The sequence below is a fragment of the Rhineura floridana genome, chromosome 7, assembly GCF_030035675.1.
Source record: "Rhineura floridana isolate rRhiFlo1 chromosome 7, rRhiFlo1.hap2, whole genome shotgun sequence".
Taxonomy (NCBI): Eukaryota; Metazoa; Chordata; class Lepidosauria; order Squamata; family Rhineuridae; genus Rhineura; species Rhineura floridana.
Window position 1 is genome coordinate 42,614,344 of NC_084486.1, and position 13,848 is coordinate 42,628,191.

The 13,848-nt window shown below is 41.6% G+C and overlaps 1 protein-coding gene across 7 annotated transcripts in view; it reads left to right on the top strand.

The window, feature by feature from the left end:
• The window catches only part of PCDH15 (protocadherin related 15), a 605,264-nt gene that overhangs the window by 285,847 nt on the left and 305,569 nt on the right, over positions 1–13,848 (top strand). For all 7 annotated transcript variants that reach the window (XM_061635350.1, XM_061635351.1, XM_061635352.1 and 4 more), the window contains exon 11: positions 7,731–7,937. In XM_061635350.1, coding sequence (XP_061491334.1) covers positions 7,731–7,937 — 207 coding nt within the window. The remainder of the gene's footprint in view (positions 1–7,730; positions 7,938–13,848) is intronic.

The following is a 13,848-nucleotide window of genomic DNA, read 5'->3' on the forward strand; positions in this document are numbered from 1 at the left end:
GAGAAAAAAATGCAGGCAGGATTGGAATGACCACAGAAGATGCTACAATTCCTTTCTCTCTTAGGGTCACTTTTATAGTTCCAAGGAAAACACTTCCATGGAGGGAGTGCAATCTGCATGTCATGTGTGGATTTTACAGTGTGTGCAAATAATAGCAAGCCACATTTTTCCCAGCATGGGTGCATACTGCAAAGTATACATATATCATTTTCATTTATCTGTACCCACAAGTTGCACTTCAGTACCTACATGAAAAATCTTTCCAAGTATTCCCTCCCCTTTAATTGTAAATACACTTCAATTTGTTATTATTCTGAGTCTGAAACTTTGGATTGTGTTGACACACCTCTGTGGCTTCTTGTTTTTCATGGGCAGCTTAAAGCCTGAATGCAGGTGTCACCAACTGTTGGGGGCCTGTAGACACCTTTGGAATTTTTGAGAGAGTGTCATGGGCACCAACTCCTCTGGTTGCTTGGGAAGGGTCATAGCTCAGTGGTAGAGCAAGCAGAAGGTCCCAGGTTCAATCCCTGGCATATCCAGGTAGAGCTGGGACAGATCCCTTTCTGAAACCCTGGAGAGATGCTGTCACTCAGTATCGACAATACTGAGCTAGATGGACCAATGGTCTGCTAGCTTCCTAGGTTCCTGTGTTCTCTCTCCATTCTCAGACAGACAGAGAGAGAGTACACACACACACAAACGGACTCTTTGCCCTTCCAAGAGTTCTGTGTGAATCTCAGAATCTCTGGATAAATCCTGGTAAATCTGAGTAAATCCAGTAGAATGGAATTTGCATTATTTTACACTGCCCCCCCCCAAAACCCTTAAAACTAAAGCGTACAGTGCTCAATTACAGTAAGCTTACAGTAAGCATCACAGCTCTGGTACTTGCCATCAACACAAAATAATTAGAATCATAAAATAGTGGGGTTGGAAGGGGTGTATAAGGCCATCGAGTCCAACCCCCCAACCCCCGCTCAATGTAGGAATCCAACTTAAAGCACACCTGACAAATTGCTGTCCAGCTGCCTCTTGGATGCCTCCAGTGTTGGAGAGCCCACCACCTCCCTAGGTAATTGGTTCCATTGCTGTACTGCTCTAACACTGTTTACATAATATCATCAAAACTGTCAAGTCACAGGTCACATCTGTGGTGATTTTATGATGGGTTTGAGAGGATCCCATGAAAAATCCATATAAGGATCAGTGCCTCAGATCCATGATTTTAATTTCATGACAATGCTGAAAAGTGCTGAATCTGTGGTTTTTATGATTAGGTCAATGGAGACAGATGTGATCTGTGATTGGCTGCTGGTTTTGGGGGGCAGAGGGGAAATTTCCACATAAGAACATAAGAAGAGTCTGGTGGATCAGGCCAGAGACCCATATAGTCCAGTATCCTGTTCTCATAGTGGCCAATCAGTTGCCTATGGCAGGCCAGAAGCAGGTCCTAAGCTCAACCGCACTCTCCCCACCTATGATTCCCTGCACCATGTATTCAGAGGCATAATGCTTGTGCAAGTGAAGCTACGACATAGCTATAGTTGTTAGTAGCCTAGCCATTGAGTCTTCTCCTCTGTAGATTTGTTTAATTCTATTTTAAAACTATCCAAGTTGGTGGCCATCACTACCTCTTGTGAGAGCAAATTCCATGGTTTCTGTCCTATGTGAAGAAGTACTTTCTTTTATCTGTCCCGAATGTTCCAACATGGAGCTTCAACAGATGTCCCTGAGTTCTAGTGCTCTCTGAGAGAAGGAGAATAAATTTTCTCTATCCACTTTCTCTCAAAAATCTCAAAAATTGAAAACTTCCATCAAAAATCAGAGTAAAGCTAAAGAAGAAGAACAAAGCAATCATAATGCCAAAATACAATTTAAATAACATCCCAGAAGGATATAAAGATCTAATAAGGAACAGATTTGAGGCTTAAAACTTAGTTGACAGAGAACCAGAAGAACTATGGAATGAATTCCGAGACATTATCAGGGAAGGATGTAAAAAGATGATGCCTCTAGTTAAAAAGAGAGAAAGACCTCAATGGATGACTGAAGAAACTCTTCAAATGGTTAAAGAGAGAAGGAAAGCAAAAGCAAAAGGAGAAAGAAACATGGTCAGAACCCTAAATGCAGTACTACAGCCACTAGTACTTAGGGACAAAGAGAACTATTACAATAGTTATTGTATAAAAATAGAGGACAATAAAAAGGGAAGCCCTATTCCAAAAGATTAGAGAAATGAAAGGGAATTTTAAACCAAGATTAGGGATGTTGAATAATCAACAGGGGAACACACCGACTGACCGAGATGGAAGCAATACACTGAAGAACTCTATAAAAAAGATGCCAGGATGACAGATTCATTCACGGAGGAACTGTATGATGAAGAACCAGAAATTTTAGAATGTGAGGTGAAAGCTGCTCTTAAAATACTTGGAAGAAACAAATCACCAGGAATAGATGGCATACCAATAGAGTTGCTACAAGCTACTGAGACCGAATCTGTCCTAATGTTGACAAAAATTTGTCACGAAATATGGAAAACAAAACAATGGCGCACAGACTGGAAGAGTTCAATATACATCCCAATTCCAAAGAAAGGGGATCCCAGGGAATACAGTAATTATCCAACTATTTGTTGTGCCCCAGACTGAGGGAGAGCTAGATCGAGGAGAGGAGTCAGATGAGGACAAGATCCCTTGGGAAGCTGGGGGAAGATAGAGTATCGGGGAGGGTTCAGACAGACCCCAGACTCCCATGCCCAGCACGCCCATGGATTCAGTTCCTGCCCCTTTTGCAAGTCCAATGTCTGAGCAGTTGAGGTGAGACTCCCCGGTTGCACCCTCCATGCCTGTGCAGGAGTCCCTGCCAGACACTTCGAGCGCTTCCCAGCCAATCAGCATCTGGCTTCCGGAGCCCACACTGTCACCTAGTGAAGCCCTCTTACTGATGTGCCGCTTGAGACTCACCCCCCCCCTCATCCCATGTGAGGAGGTGTGAGAAGAGAGACTTTTAAAAGGTGGAACTCAGGAGGAGCCACCGTTTACATACAAAAGCCTTCCCTACTTAAACCAGTGTCGTCCAAGGCGCAAGTGCTGAGTCAACTTTCCCCAAATGCTGCAGAGACTGCTTAGTTAGGATAGTTAGGAAAAGTAGTGAGTCAGAGTAGTCAGGTGTATGAAGCACACTGCTTTGGATGTAACCATAACCTTAATAAATGTAACCATAACCTTAATAAAAAGAGAAAAAGACATCACCTCACCTCAGTCTGAATCCTTTGGCTCTGGGCCCTACACTATTGCCTTAATATTCCATGCAAGTAAAGTAATGCTCAAGATTCTACAATAAAGGCTCTTACCATATGTGGAGCAAGAAATGCCAGACATCCAAGCAGGATTTAGAAAGGGAAGAGGCACCAGAAACCAATTCATGATCTGTACCACGGTCTGCCCCTAGTAGTGTTTTCTGAGAAAGTTTGGGACTTCTCCATCTTCTGCTATCAATATAATCAATTTGATTCTTCTATTGACCATTTGATGATGTCCACATGTACAGTCATCTTTTGGGTTGTTCAAAAAATGTGTTTGCAAGACACAAATTATTGGCTTCACAGAATTGAATAAGTCTCTCTCCTGCTTCATTTCTATGACCTAAGCCCCATTTTCCCACAATTTCTAGTTCTTCTCTGTTCCCTATTTTTGCTTCCCAGTCCCCCATGACTATCAGATTATTTAGTTTACCCTTTTTGAACCTTGTCCGACTTTACAATATTCCTTTTTAAAAAAAATCCTAGTGATGATTATGGTGATTTCCTACCAGCTTTCACCTTAAGGTCACAAGATGGGTGGGAATTGTAGTTCAACAGCACCTGGAGGACCAGAACCACAGATTCCCCATTCTTGATTTAACTGCTCATTTTCTTTGTGAGCTTATTTACATATTCACAGGGAAACTTGAAGGCAGATACAAGAAAAACTATATACCCTTTACTATCCCTGGCACATCTAGCCGAGGAGATCTCAGCTTTCCAAAAACAAAACAAAAAAAAATAACCCTTAACCTTCTACTGCTGTTGATATTTCATGTTTCACTCTTGTCATTCCTGTTTATGAGAAGTCAGTTCTTAGTACTGAGTTCAGATAAATTGGCCCTGCTATGGCACAAGGAAAGGGAGATGCTTGGGTCATCATTGAATTTGGACTGTGAGAAAAAAAAGAAAGAGAAGGTCTAAAAATATATACCTACTTTAAACATTTGCCCAGTCTCATCTCATGAAAGTGACAGATTCATTTCACTGATTATTTCTGGTCAAATGATCTCTGTTAGCTGGGAAACTTAGTACAATCAATAAGTTAATTTGCCTCTAAGTACATTTCTCATTGAAGCAGAATTTTAAAAAGTCATCTTCTCTGCACCCCACTTCCCCCCATCCTGTGTTATGTGTGTATAGATGTAGTAGTAAGGAAGTGGGAAGAGTTCAAAAATACTATATCAGCATATTCTACCTGTTTCTGACACAGCTGGTGTTTAATATGAGTAGACTTTGATATTTAGAATTAATGGTTATCCATTATAATGAATGAGGGTTTTTTATTACATAATTTAGAATGTGCTGCAGTGATGAAATCAGTATTTCCCCCCCCTTAATTCTCCAAGGAGATATTTCTTATTTTGATGAGTTATGCTGAGATTTATAGTGATAGAGTGGAATCTTAAATAGGATATGAGGTTCCTGGCATCAGCCCCACCCCCAAGATCCAATTAGGGCTGGTCTCAATCTCATTTTAGTCAAACTCATTTTAGTTTCCCCTTCTGCTGTACTTGACATTGCTGTGCTGCTGCCCTCTATTTCCCTAACCCACCAACGTAAGGCAACAGTGACAAAGGCTCATCCCAGGTACCACAGTTAGGGTCTCCATTTGGCCGCAGATGCTGCCATGCGCATGTGCAGAACTTAGAGACTAGAGAGAAACAATGAGTCAATCAAATAATTTTGAAATTGATTATACAGCCCCAAGAGTAGCTGTATACTATAGTCAGCATGGAGTTTTTGCATTTCACAATGCTAAATTGAAAATACTCCCCGTGCCATTCTGATGCTTCCCTTAAGCTCATTTCAAAACAAAACCTTACAAACTTATAGTCCTGAACTCAGAAACACTTGCTTAATAACCCTCTAAATTTCCATGGCAATACACAAAACAATCAGAGAGAATCAAGAGTTCAAAGTGTAAAGAGAGAGAGAGAGAAACCCAGACTCCTGTTGGATTTTTTCTGTCAGAGTTCTCACAATCTGTTGAAATTAATTAAAATCAGCCATGTTCACAGAGTACCTGTAATCCTATTACTGACCTTGCCCCATACTCTGACCTTCATCTTCTGCAGTTTAAAAGTTAAAAAAATGCCTGGCTGATTTTTAATTAATTTAAAAAATTTAGCATTGAATGATAATGTTGGGCATCCTCAGTAAGAACCAACTCTCAATGTTCTAAAAGCCAGACTCACAGCTGCTGGGCTTGCCTAATCAGAGGGCCACACCCACACCAGACCTTTATTTCACTTGAGACAATCATGGCTTCCACCAAAGAATTGTGGGAAGTATAGTTTTTGAAGGGTGCTGAGAGGAGACTCGTATTCCACTGACAGAGCTCCAGGGGCCAGAGTGGTTTAACAGCAGCTCTGATTGAAGCACTGTGAGGGGAACAGGGCATCTCCTAGCAGGTCTCAGCACCCTTCACTAACTACACTTCCCAGGATTTTTTGGGAGAAGCCATGACTGTCTAAAGTGAAATAAAGGTCTGGTGTGGATGTGGCCAGTGACAGCTTTGGTTTAAATTTGGGTGGGAGGCTACATGTGCCTGCTGTAGAATAAAAGCTGAAAAAGAATGGTACTGTTAACAATGTTTTCCTTTTGGAAAGGAAAGGGGCTTCCCATCTGCCCAGTACCCATCCATCCAATCTCCTCCCCCCTCCCTTCCCTCCCTTCATGCCCTCCTCCTCCCCTCCCTGCCATTCCTCCAGGTCAGTTTCATCTATCCTAAGCATGAATGCACAGGAGTAAATCCCACTGAACTCAAAAAGCATGCAAATGATCAAACCTGCCCTCCCCTCCTCCTCCATCCTATTCCCTCCCTCTTGCCCCTGCCCTCCCCCTCCTTCACCCCTCCTTTCCTATCCCCTTCCAATCCCCTCCTTCCCCTCCCCTCCGCCCTCCCCTCCCCGTCTTTCTCCCCCATGGTCAGTTTTACCCATCCTAGGACTACATCCTGGGAAATCAGGGTTCGAATGCCCACACAACCATGAAGTTCACTGGGTGACCTTGGGCCAGTCACTGCCTCTCAGCCTCAGAGGAAGGCAATAGTAAACCACCTCTGAATACTGCTTATCATGAAAACCCTATTCACAATATGTCAGGATCGACTTGAAGGCAGTCCATTTCATTATCAAGCAAGATTGCGCAGGAATAAATCCCGTTGAACTCAGGAAGCATGCAAATTAGCAAACCTCCTCCTCCCTTCCATCACCTTCCTTTTGCTCCTTCCCTCCCCCTTGCTTCACCCCTCCCCCTCCCCTTCCAATTCCCTCCTTTCCCTCCCCCCTTCTGTTCCCCTCTCCCGCCTTCCTTTCTCTTTACTGTCCCCTCCCCCTCCTCCTCCCCCATTGTCAGTTTTACGTATCCTAGCCATGATTGCATGGGAGTAAATCCCACTGAACTCATTAAGCATGCAAATGATTAGACCCGCCTTTCCCCTCCTTCCCCTCTCCTATCCCTTCCTCCTCCCCTCTTCCTCTCCTCCTGTCTTCCTTCTTCCTCCTCCCCTGCCCACTGCAGCCCTTCCGCCCCCTCCCTCTTCTCCTCCTCCTTCCCCATGGTCAGTTTTACATATGCTAAGCATGATGGCATGGGAGTAAACCCTTTTGAATTCAATAACCATGCAAATGATCAAACCTGCCTTTCTGCTCCTTCCTTCTTCTTCTCCTCCCCTGTTCCTTCCTTCTTCCTCCTCTCCTGCCCATGCAAATGATCAAACCTCTCGTCCTCCTCCCCCTCCTGCCTGCTCCCCTCCCCCTCCTCCTCTCCCCATCCCTTGTGGTCAGTTTCACCTATCCTAAGCATGATTGCAGAGGAGTAAATCCCACTGAACACAATAAGCATGCAAATGATCAATCCATTCTCAGCAAACTTGCACAGGATCCCATTTCTTACCTCCCGGATTAAAAAGCAGAGAAATTCACTAATAGGCAAAAAACTTTGCGGTTTAAGAATGTACATATAGCCCACAGATATTTCTATCAAACTTTAAAAAGCAAAGAAATTCAGCAGCTATAGTGAATGCACTAGGGCAGCAGGAGACCTGAACTCCTCTCTGACATATTGTACTCCCCTACAAATTTGTCAAAATGCAAACACAATTTGGGTTGGTCTTTCACAGTCCAATCCACTTCCTGTGAAGCTTGGAAGAATTTGCTAACGTGCCTCTGAGCATATGGTGAGTGGTGGCAACACCTGCAATCAGCCCAGATAACAGAAACAAGACGTGCTGTGGTGATCTTGTTTTAGCAGAGAGGAAGCAACAATATTAAAACAGTTGATATAGTTCAGATAGTAACTTTAAATGTTTGATTTACTTTGCAATTTTAGTGAAGTTTCCTATAGTAAATCATTTTCTTTTGCTTCTGATGTTAAGAGTGGCAGAGGGAACCAGTAACAAATTCATGTTCTGCTTTTGTAGGCTGAACAAGACAATGGCCATCCTCTTCCAGCATTTGCCAATCTACATATTGAAGTTCTAGATGAAAACAATCAGAAACCTTACTTCACAGAAGCAACGTATGAGGGCTTTATTTTGGAGTCCTCGCCTGTGGGTACAGCTATCTCAGATAACCAGAACTTGACGTCTCCACTGCAAATCATAGCTTTGGATAATGATGTTGAAGAGGTTTGTGTTTTGTATTGTTAAAGCACTGGTGTGTGCTCTGTGAAATGCCGTATTTGTCCATAAACACTGGATAATTTCATAAATAAAACCCCAATTGCACCATGATTTACCAATGTCACTGCTACATGTGATATACAATAGAACAGAATAAAAACAGATAGCAGAATGTTCAGAAACAGTGCTCAACATCTTATCCTACCACTACAGTCCCACAGTTCAACCTAATCTCTTGCTTCTAGGATCAGTCCCAAGAGCAGTGAAATATTTGCTCTATGGGCTGGTTCACACAGCCATTTACTGAGAGATTAGCGCCACTTGCATCCCTGTTTAATTTGCATACCAGCTAGAACGCAGTTTTCCCTTTTAACTCCATATCAACCCAATCCAATTATAATCCAAAAAGGGAAGGAGAAAAGTCTCCACTTCGTATCTCTAGTGCTTGCAGAGGCTGTGCTCCAATGCTTTTAGGTGGGTGTGTCAATCATTCCCCTCTCCACGCGCATTCCCTCCTCCTCCTGCTGGCTCCCATTCTGCAAGCCTGCTGCAAATGGTACTTTATTTTCTTCCCCCCTAACTTGTGCAAAAAAGTATAACACTGTTCAAACCAATATTTGTATTTCAGCTGGATTGTAGCAGTAAAAATACAAATAATCACACTTCATGGTTTTTCCTTTTTTTAATGAAACTTACTCTGGATCAAACTAAGCATGCTCGGTTGCCAAGGTAACCAGAGGAAGTGGTATTTTGACCTTAAGTGGGGGTGGTCATTAGGAAGCTGCGTGATTGATCCTTTCCCTTCAGTGTGAATGGAAAACAGTGGATTGGAAGGTAGGAAGTGTGAACCTTGCAAATCTATCGCGATGGCAAAAGCTTCATCTTTAATACGAAGTACAGCTCTCATGTGAATGAGCCTTATATATTTGCTCTGGTGGCTTTTGCAACTGAAGTGATCCAAATCCAGCCTAGAATGGAAATAATATACTTGTAGGAGCTCTGATTCAGGGTTGTTCTGATTAGTTCAGGCAGCTAGAGAAATCTAGGCAGGGATCACGAACAAAGTTTAATGATAATGCTGATAAACTGTTACGGTAAATAGTTAAGGAAGTGTTTAAACTTAATCTATAGTAGTAAAAATTTAAACCTTTGCCATTTAGAAGGAAATAAACCAGATTACATTGTGTAAAAGGCAGACCTAGATCATAACAATATTCCTGATCATAAAGTCTTAAAAGATATATTCTGGATGCCTAGGCAATTTCACTGTTTACCACCATCACCCTGCCCCAAGCATGGCACAGACAGAATGACCGGATGCAAAGGAGGACAAGGCCCCTGTACTTCTCAGAGTTGTGTAGAGGGCATTCACCTTATAATGTAGTAATGAGAAAAGGTGGTCTTTTCATGTTTTAATCCATAGATTGGTTTCCAACAAGCCTCCATTCTTCTCTGTCTTGTGCAAGCTTTTTCAGGACAGCATATATATCTCCTCCCCTTTTTCGTATTTAATTTACTTTCTGCATCTGTATCTAGATGCTTTTCCATCCTTCCAATTTCCCTTCAATCATATCTTCCAACTTGTCCCCCATTTTTTAGAATGTGCTCTGTCATACATGATTGTCCACTTCTTAGTCATGAAATGCTACACCTGCTGGATTTCTCTCTGTCCTCCTTTGCATCTGGCCAATCTAACATGAACTAGTATACAAAGGGGTCAATTCTGGAAATGCATGTAACAGTAGATAATTGCTTAGTGATTCCTTAGTAAGAATTGTATAGCCCAGGCTGAAATGAAGCCTTATGAATATTTGGAGGTGTCAAGAAAATGAAATTATTGTGCTTAACATTTTCATTTAAGATTTAAATTTGGGATGAGATGCGTTTCAAAAGCAGCTTGTAATACTTGTTAAGAAATGGGTTGTTTTCTGACAAGGCACTGACTTACCAATGGAAATGGACTGCCTTCAATCCAATTCCAACTTATGGTGACCCTATGAATAGGGTTTTCATGGTAAATGATATTCAGAGGGGATTTACCATCCTCTACTGGGTTGTATTTCCCTAAGTCCTACACAGAGTAGACCCATTAAAAGTAACAAACTTAAATTAGTCCTGTCTATTAACATCAATTGGTCTACTCTGAGTAGGATTTCCATTCAACCCCTCCCACTAGTTTTTAGTACAAAAATGCCATGGGCATGATCCAGAGAAAGGTAGGCGCTTTCAAGTTCAGTAGATTTGAATGGGAGAATTAAGCACAAGCTTAGGTTGGCTTGTGCAGGTGTGGCAAGCTGAGCAGGCCCTAGCCAGCTGGGGAGGACTAGCCTCAGAGGGAGGCAATGGTAAACCCCCTCTGAATACTGCTTACCATGAACACCCTATTCATAGGATTGCCATAAGTCAGGATTGACTTGAAGGCAGTCCATTTCCATTTTAAATCTCTCCCACTGACAGGGCTGTAGTAAATACTTAAAAGACTCAAGACATAGGCTCATGACACAAATTTCCATATAGCAAATTTATTTGTGTCATGAGCCTGTTCCCTGAGTCTTTTAAGTATCTAGCAACACCCCTATCAGTGGGGAAAAATTATGCTTGTGTTTCATTCTTCCATTCATATATTTATGTAATATGTATATGATGCAAATCATATATATGATGAAAATGTAGATTGCCTTTCAGAGATAAAAAAACAAACTATGGCTGTTATTTACTCTGACCTGTGGGGTGCCAACTGGATAATCTGGGCCTAATGCATTAATTTCCCTCTGAGCAAATTAAGATTGTGATTGGTGATTGCTTTCCAGCATGCTCAGCAGTCCTGTAACTAAATATTTTTTTAAGTTTAAAAATAGGGAAGGGGAAGAGTTTAGTGCAAAAGGCCTGGGGCTCAGGCGTCCTTGCTCACTGAAATCTATGAGACTGGTATCATGCCTCACATTTCTATGATATTTTTCCTCTGATTAAAAAAAAAGCTTGAAGAATTTTTACTGTCAACATCTTTTGGAACCTTGAAAGCTGATGCTCTGGTTCCTACTCCTGTGTTATCTTCAAATATATGTGCATACAAATGGTTTAGCATATGAAACAACTCTCCATACAGCTGCATTATTTACTAGCAACTATCATCTAATGCCTATGTCATATAACATGATCTTAAGGCAGAGAACATGAGACTAAGTAGTTAGGATGTCTTCCCAAATCCCTTGCCTCCTTTTTTCGGATTTTACCCAGGTTTCTAGCCTACAGCTTGTTTTAAAACTGGAAATCACACTGTGCTGCAGTATCGACTGTTAGCCAATTGATCTAGATGATACCAGAGAAACTAAATGTAGTGATCCATGTGATCAGGATATGTAGGTGGGAAGGGAGAGAGAGACAAAATATGTTTCATTGATGGAGTTAGGGTCCTCTTAATAGTTCAGGTCTGGAATGTTGATACAATCTTAAATTCATAGTTGTTCCTGGAACTTCAGGGTTAAACTAGGAGAATAAGAAGAGACAAAGAAACCTTCTTCCCATTCTCATCAGCAACCCAGATACCTGCCCCTTGCCCCAATGTTTTAGGTTCCAGTGGCAATTGGGCATGCGGATTTTGCATCCCTGATAAGCATTTTCCATAAGCAATGCAGGTCCACTATATTTGGGCTGACATTACATTATTAAGACTTGTGTTACTTTAACTTGCTATATTGTAGTTGTTTTTCTAAAAGTGTGGGGCTTTTTTTGGCCATGACACTTTTAAATAGGGCATGCTATAAATCAAGCTATGCAAATAAATGTTTATATGTCAAAACAGGAATCTCAATGAATATATAGCCTTGATGGCAGCAAAGACAAGAGGAAATAGAAGGAGAAACAGAATTAGCTGCTTCAATATTTTTTCAAGAATATTTTAGTCAAGTATATTAAAGCATCAACTTCGTTAACTCACATCAGTGTAATCTCATTTGCATATTAGCAAAAATATTTAATTCAAAATTAAAACACGATAAATTTGTTTGCCTCCATTAAATCAAAACCAAAAATAAATGTTCATTGCTAATTTAACTCCCTGTGGACAAACCCCTGAGGTGTAACAATTGGATTTCTGCATGTGAGAACATGAGCATCTGAAGACTTGGTAAAATTAATGAAAATGCATTTTCCCTCTTGAATTGAAAGCTAGAAGTTAGTGTTAATAATGGTGTGGAGTTCAGAAGCTCAGACATGGAATTAGTGTGGAACATTGAGTATTCATTATAGCATGAGCCTTCTGCATTAGATTCAAACTAAGCACTAACTCTGTAACAGAATGTCTAGATCAGGCCTTTGAAATTTGTGATCTATAAAGTGAAGAATGCTTATGAGCCATGCATGGTATCCTACCAGGAAGGCCAATACACCTTCTGCTGCAGATAGAAGGAAATTAACAAGCCAACACCAATAACTGCCATTATGCCAGCCACAACTTTCATAAACAAACATGGCATGTTATGCTTGTTATTAAGGCCAGTGTGAAAGGAGTTATAAATCTTGTTGTGTTGCCCAGGGAGATTAATGTAGATAGCTAGCCAAGATGTCTCCCTGATACAGTTCAGCTGCATCTGAAAAAAACTGCCCTGTTCCTTTCTTGAAGAGAGAGACATTTCCTGTGGAAGCCAATTATAACCCCTTACAGTTGTATCTTACCTCTAATACCATATATAACATCCTACCTGTGTAGCATTCCAGCCTTTGGTATGTCCTGACATCCCACATATCTGCTGAGATAGCCCTTCTGGGCCATCATTTGCAATATTTTCCATTGTTCCCAAAAAGAATTGAGATTGGGTGGACATTCTGGATTTGAAGTTTCTCAGCAGGTTTCTGGCAAAAGAGGAAATTCAGAATGGAGACACTGAAATTGCCAAGATGATTCAGGAAATCTCCATGGTGATTCAGGAAAGACATTTGTGAACTTCTGCTTACTCAACTGAAACATGTTTTTATGTTCCCATCTATTTGGTTCCCTGGAGTTTTATTTGGTTCGCGTAGAGCTACAGACAAGCTCAGTGTGCAGTACTGGTCTTCAGGTCCTTGGGCATTCCCAAAGTTTATTGTAGCCCTTAGAGCTCACTTCAGCAACTTTGTTTGGAGTCACATCTACTGGATGATCTTCTAAGAAGATATTTCTGTCTCACAAATATGTACCTCATGTTGTCCTATTAGGATTCCCCCAGCCTCCACATCAACCTTGCTAAGAGCACAAGATTTTAAACATTTGGAAGTGCTCCTGGACACTATGCAGGGAAAGATGTTCCTGTCATCCAAGAAGCAGTTCAAGATTGCTTCCTTCACATAGGAAGTGATCAAGAATGATCATGAGGACCTCATGCATCTGGCCCAACTGTAGGTGGGAGAGTGGGGAAAGGGATACATGCATAATTAGGTTCATTAGACCAGGCATCTGCTTACAGCCTGGTCTAATGAAACTTATAAAGATTGGACATCTAACACAGACTAAAGAAGCATAAACATACCCCCTGATGTAAACCACTGTGAAGGATTGGTCCAGCTTATATAGGACACAAACACCAAAGTACTGGTATGCAGACTACCAGTGGAGACTAGTGGCTGCGATGTTAGTGGGGCAGTGAATCTGCTTCGGGGTTTGGAGTAAAACCCGGAGCTGATTCCCTACACCACTGACATTGGAGCCACCAATCTCCACTGCAGCTTGCTACTGATGCTCCACACAATGTGATGGGTCCTGTGAGGTCAGGGGTAGTTGCTGTAATCCCTTAATTGGTGGAGGGCTGTAGCCATTAAATATGATTCATGGCACTAATACAATTGCCTCAGCTACACCACAGAACCAAGTGCTGAACCTGTGTACCCTGTACTATTGCTTCTTCCCACAAACCAAGACTGCTCCTCCCTCCTAGTATGGGAC